Consider the following 24,006-nt stretch of genomic DNA (forward strand, 5'->3'; position numbering starts at 1 on the left):
ATTACAATCTGGATGTTAGCTCAACATCGAAAGAAATAAAATAAATATATTTACACAGGAAACAAAACAATAAATAACTTAAAACAAACACTCCAAATCCAAAAATCCTAGAAGTAATATTAATCATAGTTTTGATTCCATCGTTTTTTTTGTCCGCTCGGCTCTCATTCACTCATGTTTTCAATTCGCAGACGATCTCTCTTTTGAACTCTGGGTGGAAACAAACCAAACATGTTTCTGAATGGTCACACTTATTGAAGAATAAATGTCTATTAATAAAAATAAACCTCAGTTTTCCTCTCTCTCTGACATTGCACGCTACTTCCGTCCCCAGCTGATCCTTACCAAGGCATATTATGCACAGTTTTTGTCGGTGTGTATATTTAATTAGCTAGTTTATGTCAGTCTAATACAGCTGATTTGATAAATGGTCCCTTTCCTTTTATGTCAGGCACATAAAATTATCCTTCCAACCATCCTCATTGCCTTCAGTGTTTTTTTTTATAGCAAATATACTGTGCGTTTATTGCACATACATGCAGAATACTTTCCCCTCACACTTGTGCATATTAAACTCCCCAGCTAAAATGTAATATGGCCATATCTACTGGCCAAAACAACACTAAAACCCAGCAGGACATCAGAGAGAAAGTCTGACTGGAACATGAATAAAACTCAAACAAACAATGGTATAAATATAATAAAATAAGACCAAACCATATAAAAATCATCTGTACAATTATGAGCTATATTCCTGCATGCATTAGTATGTTAACAGAAATGTACCGTTGAGAGATGTGTATGACAGAAATGTTTGGCAAACAGATGATGATGGTAACTGAATAGTACTTATGAACTTGCATGTCCAGTGCGGTTGTCTGATTTTCGCCCATTTTGCATGAGCAGACATGCATAGACCCTCTTTGCATTGATGTAGCATTAAAACTGAACCGGCTAAAACTGAGTGATGATAGAAGGACAAAAACAAAGGCCAAAAAAGGGAAGTTCCAACAATGCCTTGACACAGATAAAAAAAGGAAATGGCTGAGAGAAGTTGACAGTTTGCTTACTACTGATCAGAAAAGCATTGATTGCATACATTATTTGTAGCGTAAAGGGGTTTAGCATTGGCTTATTAATTAAAGAAATGTATCTGTAAAACAATGTGCATCAGAACAAACGTTCGCTTATTGCCAGCTGAGATGTAAACAAATGGAATCTTGAGCCGTTATGGCAGATCGCAAGAAATTTGGTTGGCTGACTGTAAATATCTGACCACTACACACATCAAATATATAAATAACCTGGTAAAGCACCTATAAATGCTTTCATTTCATATATATATATATATATATATATATATATATATATATATATGTTTTGTTGAAGGAAAGTTAAACAGATAGTTCTACCAAAATGAAAATCCTATCATTTACTCAACTCCATGTTGCTCCAGACCAATAGGATTGGATTTCTTCTGTGAAACAGAACATAGATTAAAGAACGATTAATGGTGTGCAAAGAATACTTGAACTGATTGACTTTCATCACCTGGACAAAAAACATTTTTCAATATAGTCAAGAAATAAAGGGCCCTATCATACACCCAGCGCAATAAGGAGCAAGACGTATTAGGCGCGATTTGTTGCTATTTTTAGACCAGCGCAAAAGTCATTTTCACATTTTGCACCATGTTGTTTACATAGCAAATCCATTTGCGCTATTTTGTGGACTCATGGGTGTGCTGGTCTAGAAAGGAGGTGTGTTAAGGCGCATTGTTGATGCGTTGCTATTTTAAGGAACTGAAATAGACTGCGCCGTTGACCATCTAACGCCCAGTGCAGACAGTGTTAGTTATGCGCCTATGCGAGTCCAAATGTGTTCACATTGCTTAATACACACAGAATGTACAGCAATACACAAATGTCTTTAAATTAGAGGATTAAAATGTTAGAAAAATTATTATTTTCTACATAAATAAAAAAACCACTGCCTCTATGCCTTATCTTAGATGGCTTTTTTCAGTTTATTCATGACAATTAGCATTTTATATATTTGTATTATATAAGCATTTTTATATTTATCCATCTGTTGGGTTTTGGAGACGTATGCATCACCATATGGGGCATAAGAATAGGACGCGTGTTTGGATATAATTATTGTTCATTTATTCGTTTGCTGGAAATTAGAACTGAATTTAGAAATAGTTTTGAATCAAATCTTTGTACTTAACAAACAAAATTAAATATGTAGGTTAATGGATGTCTTTCGTAAAGTGCGTAACACCGTTTCCTTATCCATAAAGTAAAGGAGTAAAGGAAAGAGTATAAGTAAAGTAAAGAGAAAGTAAAGAGGCCGAATGGAGGAGGCTCGTTCTTTATCCTCGCACTGCAGACTCTGCAGACAGGGACTCTGATTGATTTAATGTATGTTATGCTCAAAACACACCCATAACTCGATAAGAGAATAAGCACAACCCTTTTAGACCATGCACCAGGGCGCAGAGCGTATTTTTCCATCCTTAAAATAGCAAAAGTGGATTTGGACACGCCCTGCTTTTGCGCCATAGTCCATAGTCTCTTCTAGTCATATAGTCCAGCCTGATACTATTTATACCCCTGGCAAATTCTGACTGCCACTTTTTGTTTATAAAAGCTAAGAAATATTTTTTATACAATGACGCCTCTTGTAAATCTTTTTATTATCTTTTAAAAGAATCCTGTGTCATTTCTGGTCAAATGAACTTGCTGGTTGAATAAAAGTAACCAAATAGGAATTTGCAAGGGGTCTGAATAATTTTAGGCTCGACTGAATATATACTTTAAATCCCACAGAAGAAAGAAACTCATACAGGCTTGGATGGAGGTTGAGTAAACGATGAACTACCCCTTTAAGCAGAAGCGGACAAACAATTCAATGAATAGATGACCACATATCAACAGCCTATTTTAAATATTACTAAAAAGCAATAAAACAGCTCTAAACAGAAAAAACACCACATAAACATAAAACACCAACATTCTGCTTTTAAAATCATTGTGCTTTGTAAAAATGAACACGAAAACAAGGCTGCCGTTGCACATTCTTGCACCTGTATGCTGAGAAGGGGAAAGAGAGACAGTACAGCTGATAATCCATCTTGTTCGATTAGAAATGACGAGGAAATAAAAAGACGAGACAAACAAACAGGAATTTACCAAGTGGTCATAAATGATGAAGGCACTCGGATCGGCCAGAATCCAAAATGTGTTCCATAAGATTTCCTCATGTTCATTTTTTTGGGAAAGGCAAGCACAGTGCATGCACAGTGTTGAGAAGTAGTACTGGGCAACATCACTATTAAAATGGACATTTGTCTTTAAAAACAAAACAAACCTGTACAAAAAAACCCCAAACACTCACAAAGTAATTCTTCAGTTTTGTTCCGTTTGCATTAAAAACTCTTTGATTGGATTTGCATTTCCTCCCCCGAGAGAGTTCCCTTCCAAACCCCGGTCACGATCCCACAAGCACCTCCATGATATGGTCCAGTTCAGTGAGGTCCATTTTGAAAGGCTGGTTGGAGCTAACAGCAGGAGCGGCACCACTGTACGGCGAAAGAGTCTTGAGGAGCTCATCCGCAGTCACCATGGGCGCCAGTTTCGATGGTGCTGCACCTGAGGATGAGGTGCAGGGGTCAAAGTCGTACATAGAGGTGTCAATGTCTGCAAAGAGGATGTCATCCAGGGCCAAGTCCGTCAGAAATCCAGATGACGAGGCTGACGGAGAGGTGCTCATGTCCAGGCTGTTAGGAGGAAGAGTCTCTGGTGTGTTGGGGACCGCCGAACGTTCCTCTGCCAGCGGGACCAGCCCTTCAAGCTTCGGGCTGCAGGGCTTACTGCAGTCTTTGGAGTCCAAGGCCCCTGAGTTTAAGCTGGGGGGACACAACTGGAGAGGCAAGGGGGAGGTAGCACCGGGCGCTGATGTAGCCGTAGGTAAAGGTGAAGGACAGAGCTCCTCAATCTCATCCAGGGCTGAAGAGAAGCTATCTCTGGCCACAGATGGAGAGAGTCTTGATGTAGGAGCAGGGAGAGCGAGTGGAGAGGGTGATGTGCAAAGGGAGACACTGTCCTCCTCTAAAAGAGAGGCCGGGGTAAGACAGGCCTCCAGAGGCGCTGGGTTTGAAGAAGGGGATGTCGGAACCGAAGCGGAGAGAGCCGGGGACTGGGAGATGGGGGGCGCCACCATGGACAACACGCTGAAAGCAGGCTGTGGCTCGCGGAAACTTTCATCTACTGGGTCATCAGGTGGAGGGGAAGGTGGGAAAAAGAGCGGTCGCAGGTTGCCCTCTTGCTTCAGTTCATCCTGGATGCGCCTCAGCATGTTGTTTATAAGCACACGTTTTTCCAGGCTGGGCTCGGTGACCGCCCGGTGGTTGTACAGCTTCATTAGAGACATGTTGAAGATAGTCTGTCTCTGCAGGGTGTAGGAGACCTTGGACAGACCTTCGGCTCCGGCCCCTGCCGCCAACGCTTTGCCTTCCAGCCCCTCTTCATCCTCATCTAGTTTCCGCTTTGCCCCTTTACCCAACATATATCTGCATGGAGAGTAAAGAGAAACAGATCGAGTGTTAGCCACACAGACACTCATTACCTTCATGACTCACTGCTGTTTATCTCTCATGACTCAACACTGGTTCCACATAAACTCTCTTGATCTACAGAAAAAGAACTAATGACAAAAGTGCCAATTATACACATTTCTTGAAAATGAGGTGTTAAAGGTGTCTAATGCTTTCTGCTTAAAATACTTTCTCTGTGTCATTGAAGTGTGCAGAGGCAACCACAAATAAGGGAGATTTAGGGTGTTTGTCCTTCGAGTGAAAAGTGAAGTCAGAGATATACAGTTGAAGTCAGAATTATTAGCCTAGGCAGGTTAGGGTAATTAGGCAAGTTATTGTATAGCGATGGTTTGTTCTGCAGACTATCGAAAAAATATATAGCTGAAAGGGGCTAATAATTTTGACCTTAAAATGGTTTGAAAAAATTTAAAACTGCTTTTATTCTAGCTGAAATAACAGAAACAAGACTTTCTCCAGAAGAAAAAAGATTTTATTACACATACTGTGAACATTTCCTTGCTCTGTTAAACATAATTTGGGAAATATTTTTAAAAGACAAAGAAATTCAAAGGTGGGATAATAATTTTGACTTCAACTGTACATACACTACCTGACAAAAGTCTTGTCGCCCATCCAAGTTTTAGGAACAATAAATGATATCTTGATTTCTAGTTGATCATTTGGTATCAGAAGTGGCTTATATGAAAGGCAAAGGCCCCATAGATCACGCTTATTTTACCAAAATAAAATATGATCATGTCTTGATTTTTAATTATTTAATTAGGACAGTAAGGTCTGATTTTGTTTAGACAAAAGTCTTGTCACAACAGAAATAATGTACTGTATAGAATATAAAGTCATGGTGAAGTGGAAAAAGAATTAATATTGTGTTTGACTCCCATGAGCTTGGAGGACTACATCCATACATCTCTGCAATGACTCAAATAACTTATTAATAAAGTCATCTGGAATGGCAAAGAAAGCGTTCTTGCAGGGCTCCCAGAGTTCATCAAGATTGTTTGGATTCATCTTCAATGCTTCCTAGAGATGAAGCGATACGATACCGATACGAGTATGAGTATTTTAATTTGTGTACTCTGTAGATTCCAGATGACTTCATTAAGTTATTTGAGTCATAGCAGAGATGTATGGATGCAGTCCTGTGGAGTACACAAATTAAAATACTCATACTCGTATCGGTATCGTATCGCTTATCCCTAGGAAGCATTGAAGATGAATCCAAAGAATCTCGACTGCGTATATCGTATCGACTGCGATATTTCTTAGATTTGGTTCCAATAAAAGTGCAATAATTTTAGGAGGGTTTTTTTGCCGGTTAGAAGGATGAATACAAAAATCTTTAACAGAAGGCTATTCCAAGCTAAAAATATACACACATTGTTGATAACCCTGTAAATCGACAGATCAATTACAGATTAAGCATGGACATTTAAAGGATAATCCTTGCGCTGACAATAATCAAGTATGCACAGTTTACGTTACCTTATGGAGTCACACTCTGGACTAAGCTATTAATATACAATACAATAAGTACTACATTAAGACAATGAAGTCAGGTAGGACAACAAATCACATCCACATAATGAAATACTGTTGAGTGGTATCGGCATTTCATGTACGATACGAGTACGAGTATTTTAACCAAGTATTGACCTGATGCATCCCTACATCTTACCCCAGACATGCTCAATAATGTTCATGTCTGATGACTGGGCTGGCCACTCCTGGAGCACCTTGACTATTTATTTATGTTATGTTTATGCTTATGTTTCAGTTTAAATATATGATGCCAAAATAACATGCCAGACTTGGGAATACACGTTTCCTAAAGGTACATCTAGGTAGGTCGCATTAAATGTGCTGAAATGTAAGAACATTGTACAGCTTGCTAGAAAATTTCAACTAGTTCAACTAGTGGGATGCAAGACTGTTTGTTTATTTGACCAACAGCAGATTAGGGGGGTGTTTTGAACACTTTTTTTGATTATTGTACTATTTGTAAGAATTTGCTATTCTTAACAGAAACGGCATGTTTCATTTTTTTATTTTTATTTACAAATTTTAAATAACCACTGTCCAAGTGAGAAAATTGCTAAGAAAGTACAGAAAGGATGAGGAGAATCGGGACTGGAACATTAACAGTTTTGGGGGTTTACACTTCATTTATTCATTCTTACATTCAATCATGCATTTTCCTTCATCTTAGTCCCTTTATTAATCAGGGGTCACCACAGCGGAATGAACCGCCAACTTATCCAGTATTTGCACAGCAAATTTTTACACAGCAGATGCCCTTCCAGCTGCAACCCAGTACTGGGAAACATCCATACACACTCATTCACACACATACACTACGGAAAATTTAGTTTACCCAATTCACCTGTACCGCATGTCTTTGGACTGTGGGACATGCAAACTCCACACAGAAATGCCAACTGGCCCAGTCTGGATTTAAACCAGGGACCTTCTTGCTGTGAGGCGACAGTGCTAACCACTGAGCCACCGTGTCACCCCCCAGGTTAACGTTTACAATTATAAAATCACCATAAAGATAATCTCTAGTACAAAATGATAATTTTGATAACCACTAACAAACACAACAGTTGGTTTAACCCAAGTTGGTTAAAAATACAAGAAATTGTTGCGAATAACAGATTTGTGGCTTGAAGCTCGGTTGCTATGACATTGGCCAGCAAGCTGTTGTCATATTAGCATTCGGTGCCGCCGCTGGGGTGAGAGTCAGTACAGTCTCTGTGCATCTCCATCGGCTGCCTTACATTACAACTGTGCCAAACAGATAAGGTAACAATATGAAGACGGCTGCACAAGCATCACAGAATCCCCAGAAGAACACCTCTGAGCACAAGAATTCACACTTTTGAGCTGCAGGGGAAAGACGTTCTGCTGGAAATAAGTATACGCGCTGCACGTTTACAGGAATACAGCTCTGACTACTCCTTCCTGAGCACTGCTGCAGTGAGAAAAGAGGCAAACGTGTGTCAGACTTTCAGTAAGTACTCACGGTAAGAATGTGTCACACGAGCGCAAAGCCCTGATCACTCCCTGCTTAAATACATGCTGGCTGCAGGAAGACAAGATCCAGCTGAGTGTTTGGTGGAAAAGGGGGATGGAGAGTAGGAGCGAGTGTGTGTGTGTGTGTTTTCAGCTACTGTAGCTCAAGATTCATGATACGAGAGATTTAAAACACATCATATGGGTCAATGTAGTATTACTGGACGCTGGTTTACTCTGCTGTGTTCAGGGAGAGAAAAGTTGTACATTTCATCATGCTAACATGTATGTGGTGGTTGTTTTAGATTAAGTCCCCTTATAAAAGGTTTGTCACTCATTAAACAAGAAAATTTATTTAATTTACTCATTTGGTGGCCGGTTTCATCCAAAGCGGCTTTCAGCGTATTCAAATTATGCGTTACGTTTGAACACTTCATGTTTCCTGGGAACTAAACTCATGAGTCATGGAATTTGAAGGATGCTCTACCAGTTCAGCAACTTTAATACATTTCATGCATTCTCTGATCCTAAAGTATCTTTATATCCTGATTCAACTTCTTTAATGAAACATACACTACTGGTTAAAATTCTAATATGCGTAAAATTAGATATTTTTTTGTTGTTCATAGAAGCCTCACGTTCATAGAAGCCTGTGGTTAAATATAGCCAGGGGGTAAAATTGGGAAATATGAAATAATACAATTTAAAACCAATTGTACTATGCCAATATATTTTTAAATACTTCTGTGTTGGCAAAGCAGAATTTTTAGCAGCCAATACTATGGTCATCGTTGTCATATGATCCTTCAGAAATGCTGAATCATGTTTTCTTAATAAAATAAAATAAAATAAAATAAAATAAAATAAAATAAAATAAAATAAAATAAAATAAAATAAAATAAAATAAAATAAAATAAAATAAAATAAAATAAAATAAAATAAAATAAAATAAAATAAAATAAAATGATAAATTTTTGGATTTCTTTTCCAAGAAACCATAATGACCTCAAAGCCTCAAACTAATATGCAGTGCTCGGCATAATTGAGTACACCCCATTTTGAAAATGAATATTTGTATCCACAAAACAGATTTAGTAAACAGATATATTTATTAAAATAATATTTTAATCACCAAACATATTTAGAAATTGAACGGTAATACTATTAAATTCAAGCAACTCTTGATTTTTCCTCCTTTTTAAATTTGTATTTAATATTTTTCTATAACATTTAAATTTAGGTAGTGCTGTCGTCTCACAGCAAGAAGGTCGCTGGTTCGAGCCTCGGCTGGGTCAGTTGGTGTTTCTGTGTGGAGTTTGCATGTTCTCCCTGCGTTTGCATGGGTTCCTCCGGATGCTCCTGTTTCCCCCACAGTCCAAAGACATGTGGTACAGGTGAATTGGGTAGGCTAAATTGTCCGTAGTGTATGAGTGTGAGTGAGTGTGAATAGATGTTTCCCAGAGATGGGTTGCTGCAGGACGGGCATCCGCTGCGTAAAACATGTGCTGGATAAGTTGGCGGTTCATTCCGCTGTGGCGACCCCAGATTAATACAGGGACTAAGCCGAAAAGAAAATAAATGAATGAATTTAGTTAGATAAGCTCCAGATTTGGCTTCAGCACTGACTAATCTAATGTATATGCACAAAAATAATATTGTACAGCTTCCTATTAAAAATATTAATCTAAGAGATAGATTTGTGAGGGATGTACTTATATAAGCTGAGCACTGTACATCCTACTAAAATACAATTTTATACACTGAAATGTTCACCTTGTCTGTGATTTTAAACCGTTTTAAAACTACAATTATCTTATTCTCTGTAAAACTTTTAATGAGATAAAAATATGGACTGCACTTTTAATATAGCCACTGAATATAGAGTCACAATGGTCTATAAAATAACATGTCAGCAAAAAAGAGAAGTCAATTCAGAAGTGAAGCAAGTTATTACGTAGTCATAAAAGATCATCATGAAGACCAATATTCTTTTCTTCAGAAATAAAGAGAGCCAATGAATCAATCACGAAAAAAATCATGGATATGTTTTAAGAAAGTAAAGAGTCCATTTTGATTTCACATCGACTTTAAGGTCAGAATGAGGGTCATTTATTGAGTATAACATATGAGTCATTAAAAACAACCCATCAGTCTCCTCTCTGTGCCACAAAAAAACACAGAGACAGTGAGTGAGTGAGTGAGTGAGTGAGTGAGAGAGAGCGAGAGAGAGAGAGAGAGACAGAAAGAGAAGGAAGCCGTTCCTGAGGCCTCCCCTCATTAGCATAAAGTGAAGCCCGGTAGCAGTAGGCAGCAATGCAGTGTGCTTGAACCTAATACAGGCTGACAGCCTCACGCACCCTCACCCTGCCCGCACACACACACAAACACACACACACACAAACACTGCGCAGACGCAGATCTGTCAGGCAGCTCTGCTCACTCAGGAAGTGCAAGTGACTGGGCCTGTTGCTTTGCTGCCTGTTACTATGACAAACACAGTCAGCTGGGAATCCACCCAAAGAGTTGACAAAGAGAAAGGAAAAGAGAGAGAGAGAGTTTGGGGGAGAAAAAGAGGCTGAGGAAAGTTAAAGGAAGAAAGGTTTCTCTTCTTTCGCTACGGCTTCTGAGCCGACAGATCTAAAACAACATACGACTCGCTGGAGAGAAAATCAGGTTACGTCTGCCGGAGATGGATGTGCATTCCCAAACATGCTGTTCACATGCAGAGCGCACACATAATTGGTAAGATGAAGGGTTTATGAATAAATATGGACGTCAATGATTAATTGACAATTGATTGATTAATTTATGATTGATTAATTGTCGGTAACACAAACCCAGGCTCATTGGAAATATGTGCCTTGGCCTACATTTTTTTCAAAACATGAAATACATTGCTTCAGGTGCATTTTGTTGGACGTTTCAGATGACAAATACACTAGCTAGAGGGTTTTTCCTACATCTTAAAGGCTTGTCACCTAAACCAGCAAATAACTGACCTAAACCATTCCATAGACCCAACCAATAGTGTTTTCGAAAGCAAATGTAAGAGTAAACTGCATTGCGACTAGAGCTGTGCAATTAATCGAAACCGAATTGCAATCACGATTAGAAACCTTGCAATTAGCTAATCACAAGACGCTGCGATATGAAATATATGTATATATCTGTGTGTGACAGTCTTACCATCCAAATGAGTGAGCACACTTGTTCTGCCCAATCAGAATTGAGCAACCGAACCATGCGGAAAGCCCACAATAAAACAAACAAACAAACAAAAAAGCGCGGACAAGTGGGATAATGGTGTCTGCTGCTTTAGAAGAATTAACAGACAAATTAATATCAACGAAAAACAGCATGTCTGTAATATGGGAATATTTTTGTTTTAAAGTAGCAGACACCGAACAAAAAAAGTCATTTGTAAGAGCTGTCGCAGAATTGTTGCCACAGCATGAGGAAATACAACAACCACAAGAAGTGTCTTGCGAAAAAGTCTACTAAAAGTAATGCTAGTGACGCTCAATCTATTAGCTAGCAACAGCAAAGTACAATTTCACAGTTGTTTGCAGCTGTTACACCATATGAAAAAAACATCACGAAGGCACCACAACTCACTACTGTTTGCTCTAGATAAAAATGAGTGTTTAATTTCTGAATATTTATTAACAAATCTGAATAAAAGTTGGATTTAGTTAATATCTTTTCAGTTCCTTTTTTTAACTAATGCTCACTACATTTTAGCAGTAAGAAGCTACGATACAGAATAATGATGACTACAAAATTAAATCGCAAATCAAATCAAATCAAAATTAAACCGCAAAAAAAGAGAACGCAATTACATATTTTCCCCAAATTGCGACCATGCAGCTTTACTTTGATTTTACATCTCTTTTCTGAACTCGACTCCACTGAACTGGAACCCCCTGTATAACAAGTTCAACACCGTACAAGGTGAGCTACTGAGCACACTGACTACGCCAAAAAACTTGTCCATATAGAGATAGATAGGTGCATTTATATTTGACTAGCCTATATTTGTTGTCAATTTCAAATCATAGACACTGTTAAGGTGTTATTTTATCTTTTATTTGGTTATGAGCTACACAGAAACATGTATTTGTCAATAATATTTCCCAGCAAATATGATTAGTGCAAAAAGGAACAGAATTTGCAGGTATCATACTGCCTTATACCATTCATTTTACCTAACTACAGTCAAACGTATATTCAATTACGTTTTTGTGGTCTCACAAAAATTTAGACTGAAGCAAGTCTTTGCATTGAGCCTGTGTTGGATAATATACACCTCATCAATGGTCGATAAAGCATGGACATGTTTGACGTGCATTGTTTTGAGGTGCATGTGCATGGGTTTCATTGTACAACATGCACATTAGATGCAATGGAAACATGAAGCAAGCATGCATAAGCTAAAAAACTCACTAGAACTTTGCTTAGAGAAAGAGAAGAAGCATCAGTTTCCAGTACAGTATTGTTGCACTGTGTCCATTGTGGAATGCATTATAAGACTGCACATTATGAGCCAACACAAACTGTTAGGCTATTTTTAACTAATGAATATATATCATGTATAAAAATGTACATTTTATCTATTTGAGTTATGTGAAGACTGATTAAGAGGGCAAATAATTAAACTGCATAAGCGTTGAACACGTCATGGACATTCCTGAGTTGGTCTTCTTGCATTCTTGTGCAAAACACACTTACATTAACAACAACTATTTGCTCACATGGACGCACACATGCATCAGTCATTCAGTCAAACTCCAAAACACCACCTTCAATGCAGGATCAGCGGAGACATTCATAATGACGTCAAACCGAAAGTCGAGTTTTTCCTGAAAAAATGTTGCATTTCTGAAAGCAATTTCAGCTTGTTTTCGAGAGGTATTATTTGAAGGATGAGTAACCGAAAAGAAGTGTAAGAATGACTCAAGTAATAAAAATAGCACTACCCATCATCTTAAAAAGTCAAATGTTGAATCAGATCTATGAGTGATTCAGAACACGAATGTGACAGTACAAAAAAACCAAAACAAAACTGTTTAGTCTCTAGCTAAGGCTATAAACTCACCCGGAGTGGCCCTAGAACTGTATGCCATTGTCTGAAGCTTTCAAGAAAGTCTCGAGCAAATAAAGTTTCCCAGAGCAATCCACACAGAGGAATGCCACGGCAGCTGAACGCGTCCTTGTGACTCACGCTGAGGAGTGGATCCGACTGTCTGCAGCGCTCAAATGCCACTGCCGCCCCACCCTGCGCATTCCTTCTGATTATGCCTCTGTCTGCCGCTGCTGCTGCTGCTTTTCTCCATCACTTTACTTTCATCTTCACTGTGTAAGGTCAAAGTGTGCATCATTGTGCTACCTGCTTCAAAAAGGTTTCTAGGCCTGTTTTGTTCCATTATCCAAACAATTCCACAACATTAAAAGTCTGACTCCTTCGAAATTCCCAGAAAGCAGTGTAAAAACTAGAACATGTATTCGGCGACTGGAAATGAAAATAACTATGTTTACCAATTATATACAAAGACAATTTTTTTATATCTGATTTGATATATTTGATAATACATAAGTTTAACCATATCATACAACACTACATACTTTCTCACGTGTTTTTTAAAAAGCATGAGAAACAGTATATATATATATATATATATATATATATATATATATATATATATATATATATATATATATATATATATATATATATATATATATATATATATATATATATATATATATGTGTGTGTGTGTGTGTATGAAGAGTTCAGATACGAATGCCGTCTGAAATTTTCCTCTAAAATGAGCATTTTATCAGGCTCCTGTGTGTAGGTTCAGTAATATAACTTTTATGGCAAAGACTAAAGTCTTTTTTATGGTCTTTAAAGTGAAATAACTTAATATAAAAAAGGAGGCTGAGAAAAAAAATGGCATTTGCATCTGAACTCATATGTAAAAACCATTTTTATTTAATTTTATATAACTACATATATAAAATGTTTATTTACTGACATAATTTTCTATTATTTAATATATAAATTTCTTACTTAAAAAAATAAATAAATAAACACAACTTCATTTATTTGCATTTTATCTCATTCATGCATTTTATATTCAAATCCATTCAGTATAAATAAATAAATAAATAAAAGTATTGATATATTTAAATATGAAATAATAATAAATGCTGGGCAAAGATTAATAATCCAAAATAAACATTTGTTTAGACATAATATGTGTGTGTGTATGTGTGTGTGTGTGTGTGTACTAAAGGCTGGACGATTTCATCTAAAATCAAAATTAATCGATTAATTGAACATTTTAACTTGATTACAATTAATAAACAATTATTTAATTTATTTATTTTATGTTTTTGCCCTCATAGTTCACGGACAAGTTTTGTACAGTAAATATGCTCACATAGTACAAGTGAGAGATTTTTGAATGGGGTGCGTTACTTGATTTTAAAATAATTGAAGTAAACAGACACCATCTACTTTCTATATTTAGTTATTAAACATCAACGCTGAACAACTATTAAAACACACATTAAAACATTAAAAACAAAAAGATAAAACACACATTGCCTAAAATGCGGATCTCCGCACCACCCATACTCATCACCGATACCAAAGGAAAGTAATTGAAAAGAATTGACCTGTAAAAATGAGATAATAGGTTCTCAATGTCGATTATCATTACTTTTTGATTAATTGCCCAGCCCTATACTGTATATATTTATTGTATATAACTAAATACACACATGCAAGCATATATTTGAGAAAATGTTTGTTTATATTTAGATAAAAAATATTATGTATGTGATGCAAATTATATATACATTTTAATATATCTATATCTATCTATCTATCTATCTATCTATCTATCTATCTATCTATCTATCTATCTATCTATCTATCTATCTATCTATCTATCTATCTATCTATCTATATATCTATCTATCTATCTATCTATCTATATATATATATATATATATATATGTATATAACAAAATAGTTTTGTATAGTTTTGTGTATCAAATACACACACACACATATTATGTCAAAAGGAACTTAATTAACCACGATTAATCTTTGCCCAGCACTAATAATACTATAAAGCATGTAAAAAATTGTTTGTAACATTTTCATTACAACATTGCTTTAACAACGATGAAAAAGCATGTTATTTACTGAGGATGTTGATTAGCACTTGTGATTATGTAACATGTCATTACAATGTTTAGAGCAGAGATGCCCAAAGTAGGACCCGCGGGCCAAAGTTGGCCCATTGTAACCTTAGGTTTGGTACACCATCCCATCTGAAAAAAGCGGGAGAATGATGGAGAGGTGGTTGGGGCAAATGTTATTTCGAATTTAAAGTAACCTTTTGTTTCTTTGTTTTATTGCTGAGATACAAAAAAAGCAACCTGAAATTAAATTATACAATTAAATAGTGTAAATGAATCAGACTTTTAAAATTTAAATACTGTCACTTGACAGATGCACAAGACATCCGTGACCAAATCAAAGTAAGCTTGACTAGTGTATTCAGCATATATAAAGGGGATCGTTTATGTTTTAAAGTTAATTATAAAATGTTTAAAGCAACGTTTTCTAGTCATTTTTAAATATTACAGAATAAATTAGAAAATTGGCAAATTTAATAGAACCTGTTTGGTGTATATTCAGCACACAGCCCTCAGTCAAGTTTGCTTTTTGGCCTTTTATTGGAAAACGTTTGGGCACTCCTGGTTTACAGGATCAATGTGTGTACAAGATGTGGAGATTCATATTATAGTTGACATAATTGAAGAGCAGTGAGATGAACTTCAATTCTACTGTTTCTTCTTCATTTCCATGTCCTCTTAAACTGGTCAGCTGCACTTCACCAGAGAGACTCAGGGCACCCTGTACTGGCTCCTGACCTGGATCTACTAACCACAGGGAGACAACAGGAGGAGCCAGAGAGGAGGAAGAGGGAAATGTAGAATTCTCCTCTGTAGGAAGTGCTGGGGCAGCACACCGTGTTCCCTCACGCAAAGAGACATTCACAAACAGACAACCTGTCTTTTTGCTCCCTAATGCACCAGCACTGAGCAATGACCCTGACTGAAAACTCTCCAAGGAGAGCAAAAGACACAGCATCAAAAAATGTCTACGGTGCAAGGCAGCCTTTATGGAGTTAGAAAAAATGGTTGGCAAAAGCCCACCTTGAAAGGACGCCTCAAACTTGTTTCTAAAAACACAGCACCGAATAATGGAGGAATTAGTGTAAAAATGAACACAGAGGTCTTTCTGAGTTGTCAGAGCGCAGTCTGGAAATATGTCAGAGCTGCTAGGCAGGCTGTACGTTCTGTTCCAATCCTACACAGCACACATACGGAGCATGAGGGACCGGGTGTGACGCTGGAGCTCCGGCACTGGGTGTACTGGTGGAGCCGGAGTGAGAGAATGCGGCAGAAAGGCTGGTGTGAGCAGGCGAAACAAGTGCAACAGAGAGGATGGAGCAGCGCAGAGTTTTCAGTGATATTATGATCCTGTAACAGGATCTGCACGTTTCCATGCCTGTGCTTCAGAGCTCCCCTCCCCCCCTCACCTCCACACTGTGCTATTTCAGATCCGGAGGGTACTGATTCCCACAAACACACACACACACACACATACACACTCATGCTGTCTTGAGCTCTCAAACACCTGCAGATACAAATGCACAAACGCAGAAGTCGAATGCATGCTGAGAAATACTAAAGGTTGACTAATGGCAACTGAGAGCATCAGATGACAAGCACAAATACAGACAGAAATTATTTGCACACGCATAAAGGACAACCCCAGTTATGAAGAAAGAAAGAGTGATCTGGGTGATATTATTACTATATTTTAGGTCTTTTAGCCCTTTATAGGAATTATAGGATTTAAAATAAGTTTTAACACAAACCAGTCATGAATCACATGATCAAAACTCTGATTAACAGCGTTAAAGTATTTCAAAATCAGAAGTTAGAAGAGTAGTGCACATTTAAGAGGCTGAATGAGGGAAAGAACTACAATCCCATGAAGCTTTGCACATAGTATAATTAAATGAAAGCAATGGCAAACTCTAAAACATAATAAAAGTGTTTATATATATTAAGGCTGCATGATTTTGGAACAATATGAACTGTGATATGAATATAACTTCACCAGATATTTGAATAGCTCTATATGGAAAGATTTCATTCATTTAGATCAACTGAGTTGATCAAATCTTTTTCTATACAGTGCATCCACATAAATTACAAGCAAAAATGTAACAAATTACAAGCAAAATAAAAGAAATAATCAGTGCTTTATGGTATTCTGGGGAGTCTAACAAGATTCAAGATGGTGTTTAAAAACATTCAAATGAAACAGAAGATTTATGATAAAATATAGGGTCCCTTCCTTAGATGTATAGGTTAATAATGTCTCTGTAATTATTTTTTTTTGTACTTTTTTTCATGTCATTTTATTCTGCTTCTTATTCTATTAGTCTGGCTGAGATTGTTTTTGTGATGGTGCTGTATAATTGTCGTATTGTTTGCTAGTGTTTTTGTGAATGTTCAAGTTAGTATCAGGTAATAATACCGAGATAATTTTGTTAACATATATACATGACGTACACTATTGGGTGTTAAGTTCTTAAAAATTCTATAAGTAAAAAAAAAAACAATCAAATGTAAATAATCATGGTCATCGTTGTATAAATAAAAACAAAAATCTATATTTAATAATATCTTTATTTTTAAAAAATAAAAGATAATCTAAGCCTGCTATGTGACTATTGCAGACACACATTTGAATATCGATGCTCAAATGATATAGTGTTCAGCTCTATAATAAATTTATTCAAATATATATATTAAATATTTAGATTACATGTATGTAATTACAAGTTATTATTGCAAAATATGCATAAAGATATTCGGAGAGCTTAGAGACTTGATCTGAGGAGACAAGTGCTAAATAGTTCTTTAGGGGCAATTTGCCTGTTTTGATTCCTGCACTGGTGTAGATTTTTAGTAGAATCATGGGTATTGTAGTTTATTTTTACCACAATTCCAGCACTGAACTTAATAATAATAATAATAATAATGATGATAATAATAATAATAATTGTTATTATTATTATAATTATTTTTAGTAATAATATTGTTTAATAGCCTTGATGCTTATTTTCAATAATTTTTGAAGGTTTATAAGACTACAGTTGTAAATCCAATTGCCTGATGAAGTAAATATTAATATTTTAGCTATGACCTGAAACATCTCTCGCTAGTCCTCACTGGGGAGGGGTATTCTTATTCTCAAGATGCGATTGGACAAAAACAATCTGTGTAGTTCAGGATGAGTCATCACTATTTTTAGTTCCATATTCCACAAAAGATATATGTATACTGCAAACTTGAAATGAAAGTGATTTTATCCAGTTAGTAAATAAGAAATAATGCGATTTTATAAAAGACAAGAGAGGGAAGAGCGAGACAAACACTCAATTCAGCAGTCTGCAAGCTTGTGCAGAAACATTTCAAGCACACGTTTCACCATCCTCTCTACCTGGGCTCTGTACTTTGTGTACTTGGTTGCAGTGCAAAGATCAAGTGCCATAAAAGGGATAGTTTACCCAAAAATATAAATGGCCATATTTTACTCATTTGTCATGTTGTTCAAAGCCTGTTTGAGTTCGTCTGTTAAACATAAAAGATTGTTCCTATATATAGATTTTCATAGCAAGGAAAATATATCTTACTGAAGACAGATATACACTGTAAAAATATCTGTAAATTACAGTTTTCAGTATTGTGTGATTTCTGCTTTTATTTATTTTTTATTATTTATGCTTTTGAATCACATGATGAGACCTTGACCTTTCTTCTGACAACTTTTAACCTTAAAAAGTTGTAAAAGTGACTTTAATGAACATTTTTAATAGTTTAAAGTGATATATTGCCTGAGTTGGTGTTGTATATTATGCTACAAAACCAGATGCAGATGCATTTCTTTTTATAATATTTCTTAAACATATTATTTCAAACTACTAAAATGTAAATAAAAGTCACTTTGTTAAACTGTAAACAGAGAAGTCAACAGAGACGAGATTAAGCTTCCATAATGCAATTCACAACCGCAAATACATGGAAAACACAAAATTTGTAAACTGTTAATTAACAGATATTTTTACAGTGTATTTAATCTTTAATATTTTTAAAAATATCTTTCTTTGTAATAAACTTGTAACTTCGGAATACTGAATTTTAAGCCTTTGATTTGGGAACTCATGATGAATGACACTGAACAAGCAACCAAAAGATGAAGAAATTGAGAGAGAAACAAAAACGGGATAGAAGCAATAGAGACGAAGGCAGTGAGAGAAATGATACAAGGAGAGTGAGGGATGTGTGAGACGGTAAACATAGAGCGACTGAGACAGACAGATGGAGAAGGCCCAGACGCTACATTCTCACACAGCACCAAGTGAAAGCTGCAGGGGTCAGACAAATGTCTGACATCTTTAAAACTAACTAAACAACGTCTGTACAACTGATGCATACTGGATCTGTACTGTACCTCACCAATGTCTGCCTTTACACTACTGAAAAGTTACATAGTGAACATACAGGCATCTGTTGCTGGACTTCTGCTTATTAGAATATAAAGAGTAATAAAAGCAAAGATTAATAAACAGGCAAGTGAGCCTTCACAATGTTACTAAGTAAAATATTACTTACAGAGAGCTGATAAAATTAGCAGATAAAACCCTGCTTTTCATCGTTTTTTTTTACCAATATGAGTCATAAGTAAAGCCAGACAGAATCTGCAGACATTTTTTGCCATTTCTGCTGAAAATTTTGTAAAAAATCTGCGTATTTATGTGAAATGATTTTAGGAGTATCGTAACTAATAACTTAATATAAAGAATACATTTGTAACTTTTATTAAATTTTTACAATGCAAATCCAATCAGATCCACTTATTTGGTAAACAAGCTAAGTCTCTCATATAATATATCTATTGAAAGATTTTTCAAAGTTGTAAATAAATCATATGCACATTTTAATATTACTATTATTATATCACAACAAAATTTGTGTTATGAATTTAAAAACTGAATAAATATAATTTTACACACATTTACACAAGTAAATACATAGACTCAAGTATGGGCTAAAAATCTGAGGAAATCTGCGGATTTGTGCACACGCAGATTCCGTGTGGGCCTAGTCATAAGCACTAACAATATGTAGTATATACAGTAGAAGTCAGAATTTTTAGCCCCCCTGAATTATTAGCTCCCCCGTTTATTTTTTTTCCCCAATTTCTGTTTATCGGAGAGAAGATTTTTTTCAACATTTCTAAACATAATAGTTTTAATAACTCATTTCTAATAACTGATTTATTTTATCTTTTCCATGATTTCCAGCTTAATGTGACATTTGAAGTCTTAATTAGGTTAAATAGGCAAGTTTTTTTTGTTAATTAAAAACTGCTTTTATTCTAGCTGAAATAAAACAGATAAGACTTTCAGATAAGTAGAAAAAATATTATCAGACATTCTGTGAAAATGTTCTTGCTCTGTTAAACATCATTTAGCAAATATATATAAAAAAAAAAGGAAATTCAAAGGGGGACTAATAATTCTGACTTACTGTATTTTTTATAACGCTGTAAAATAATAAATTCTCTTTTGGTAAGCAAAAACTCCTCTATCTGTTCCAAATTACAGTAAAAACAGCAGTAAAATGAATCATTTCAATTGCAAACTGCTCTCTATTTTAATACAGATTTAAATAGACCTAATTTATTGATGTGATAATGAAGCTGAATTTTCAACAGTCATTTCTCCAGTCTTCATTGTCACAAATCAATTTATTATGCTGATTTTGTTCTCAGGAAACAGCCTGTCATATCATTAATGATGAAATGTTGTTTCTTCATATTTTTGTGATTGTTAATTACGAGGAATCTTTGATGAACATAAAACTAAAAGGTAGATTTGCAGCATTACTGTGAAACAATAATGTAATAAACTGCCTCCGTCACTTTTGATCAACTTCAAAAGTATTTTTATACATTGGTGTACATTTCATTTGCTGTATTAATGCACAAATAATATGTACACAAATGTTTTCTTTTAAATAAAATGCATTTAAATACTTATTTATATAAACTTAAGTGGCCAATGCAATTGGAATGGAGCCTTTATCAATCTATTGGCGTAAAACAGCAGTTGTATGGCAGTCTCTCCAAATGAAGCATCGATGGAGTGGGTGACACTCTTCATAACAGGCAGAGCTGTGGGTCTCGGTCTCAGAGAGCAGCAAAGAGGCGGCACATACTCCGAGAAGCTTCTTTACGTCAGCAAGAGTAACAGGACAGCCCACATTACAGATTTCCCCACAGGCACTGAATGTTACAAAGCACTATATCATGCACTCACATACACGCTTTAACATTACATTGGAGACCTCAAAGATATCCTATGCATAAATTAAAGATTTATAAACAGTTTGCATTTATTTTAAAAGTATGTGACTAAAATATTTCCATAATTAATAATATTTGTTTTTGGAGTAACTTCCTAACATGTTCTGCAGTAAATGCTTAACAAAATCGCCCCTAAAACAATTAAAAGTAAGGGCATATTAAACTTCCCTTAAACTTCTCCCAAACGTCACACTCCTGTTAAAAAACAGCTAAATAGTAGCAGAGAGGAACGCAATTCAAACCGGTTTGACCAGAGGGACAGAAGTCTTGGAGCACTGTGTGAAGGCGTGAGACACACACACATATACACACACGCACATACAACAAAAATACACACACCATTTAAACGAAAATAAAACTCAAGCAACAGGTGATGTGAAATGAAACCAATAAACAAAAATGATTTGTCTTTCCGATTTTAACTGCTTGGATTAATCATATCTCATTTTGAGCAAACAAAATGAACGACAAACTACCTGCAAATAAAACAAGCTTTTTTTTAATAATTATTTTTTCAGGGTTTTCACCTTTAATTGATAGGATAGTAGAGAGTAGTGACAGGAAAGTGTGGGGAATAGAAAGAGGGGAAGGATCGGCATAGGACCACGAGGCGGGAATCGAACTCAGGTCGCCGCGAGCACCGGAGTAAATGTGTCGACACACTAACCACTACACCACTGGCGCCGACAAACAAGATGTTTTTAAAAGAGAGGTATCATCTGACAAGTAATTTAAGATTTGCTGTATAAACCTAATATGAGCATGCCACACGATTTACAGTAGCTTTCATATGTCCACTCTTATTATTAAACAATATAATGTCTAATAGATGGGTTCTGGACACCGAATAAAATCAGCTTGTGACAACATTAGTAATTCATTAAAGGACGAAACCTAATTTTATGTCTGTGTCTGTGTTGCAGGAAGGAAGTGCACATTTAAAGACGAGTAAACAAAGAGTGCAACATGTAAATGTCACAGAGTCAGTCTTTTTTGTTAAAAGAAAAGAAAAAAAAGCAGACTGACGAAAGCAGGAGTTGCAATCTACTTTGCTTAATGTGAACCATGCGTTGACTAGAAAATCCAACTGGACCTTGATCCTCTGAATTTACTGAGTGTGTGTGCGCATGTCAGTTATTCGGACTTTGATTGCCAGTGTGTCTGACAAGGAGAGCAACTGCAAAATAACTGCTGCTGTAGGACGCCACAGATTTCACACACTTCTAATATTAATAGGGCTAAAAACAACGTGTTTAAAGAGACGGTACAAGCAAAAAAAATTATTTACCCACCATTTACTCACTACAAAGTGCTTCCAAGCCTTCTTTTTTTTCTTTTCAAGTCAAAAGATGACATTCTGAAGAAAGATGTAATCTGGAAGCCTTTGACATCCATAGTAAAAATAAAGATATGTGACGGAAGTGTATAGCTGCCAGTTTCCAATATTTTTCTAAATATCTTTAAGAAACTCAAAGAGGTAAACCACATGAAGGTGAGCAAATGATGGCACTACAGGATGTGTTTTTAAAAATTAAGTTTGAATTACAATGCTAAATTGAATTTGCAAAGAAAAGACTTTAACATAAAGTCAAAGTCATAAAGAGACATGGTGATTTGTCTTTCACAATCCCCCCACTGCCTTTTTCCAGTCTGTAAATTTGTTCCACGATGACCAAATCCACTCATTTATCTGAAATCAGATGCCAAATAAAAATCATTCAATGTCTATTTGCCATGCATTCAGACACGTCCCATTAACAAATCATGTCCAACTCAACAGTGAAGTGAACATGCAACTTTTGCGCACAGCCAGACTACCAAAACCATCATAAGGTTGTAACAATATCTTGTTTCCATTCATTTAATCTGTCACAATAATTCCACACTTTCAACTTCATCAGCAGTTCAATTCAAAGTGGTCAGAAAGTGAAAGAACAGGCTGTCACATTGTATTTACTTTAAATGAAGAAGCTTTTTAGTGAGTTGAAATTTGTGTAGTTACACTAAAACACGACATCATGTTTTATCTTAATTTCTTTTTTAAAAATCCCGGTTTCAGTGCATCTGTCTGTCTGGATATCTGTCCCACAGACGAGCTCTTCGGGATTTAAATTTTCAATATCAGTAAACACACAAACATTCATAAACATACTGAATTTGATTCAACAGTAGACTCGGTTCGTCCACAGAGCAGTTCTGCCTCGGGTTTCGACGTGCCTCTGAACTTTCGGAAGAAGCAGCGACCGCCAGACAACAATGCAGACGAATAGCCTACATGTATGACTGTTGCCTCTGCTGTGTGCAACATCAGTGACGCCACGACACTTACATGATCTCAGTTATTCGTGAATATAAGCTCGCGCTTACCTCGTCTACTTCAGCCGGGGAAATAAACTGAAGCATCGGGAAGGATCTTTGTTTTATCGTGGACAGTCCGCAGCGATGAAAGTCCCGCAGCTGACGAGAAAGGTCGCCCGCGAGTTTGTGGAGAGAGAAAAGGACAGCAGACTCTCCGCGAGCCCGGAGTCAGTCACTATGACCGACACAATCGCCTTCATAAGCGAATGACGTCGAGTGGGACTGGAGCTCGACTACACGGAGCCCGAGTGAGAGACTCGATGAAGTCCAGCCCCTACACACGCAAGCGCTCCCTCCACGCGTCCACCCACTAACTCTAGGGCTGCGTCTCATATACAAGCCTGCTGACTACCTAGAGGGCGCCGGGAGAGCCCTGCGTCAGTTCAGTTGACGTCGAACGCGGCGAAATGAAGTAGGCGGCTCTGGAGGTTTGAAGACACAGCCACAGTTTCTCCGTTAACACAAAGGTATTGGCTTGAAGAAATG

General features: G+C 36.4%; 1 protein-coding gene across 3 annotated transcripts in view; it reads right to left on the reverse strand.

Annotated features, from left to right (window-relative positions):
- Positions 1-1,875: 1,875 nt before the first annotated feature.
- The window catches only part of sertad2b (SERTA domain containing 2b), a 68,333-nt gene continuing 46,202 nt past the window's right edge, over positions 1,876-24,006 (reverse strand). Inside the window, exons 1-2 of one of the 3 annotated variants that reach the window (XM_056471181.1) lie at positions 23,530-23,762; positions 1,876-4,576 (exon numbers count right to left, since the gene is read on the reverse strand). In XM_056471181.1, the coding sequence (XP_056327156.1) occupies positions 3,496-4,572 (1,077 nt within the window). In that variant the 5' untranslated portion in view covers positions 4,573-4,576; positions 23,530-23,762 and the 3' untranslated portion in view covers positions 1,876-3,495. Of the gene's footprint in view, positions 4,577-12,728; positions 12,859-23,529; positions 23,763-24,006 lie in introns of those variants that run through there. The other 2 variants (XM_056471183.1, XM_056471182.1) reach the window with 2 other exon arrangements.

Source organism: Danio aesculapii, chromosome 13, assembly GCF_903798145.1.
Source record: "Danio aesculapii chromosome 13, fDanAes4.1, whole genome shotgun sequence".
NCBI lineage: Eukaryota > Metazoa > Chordata > Actinopteri > Cypriniformes > Danionidae > Danio > Danio aesculapii.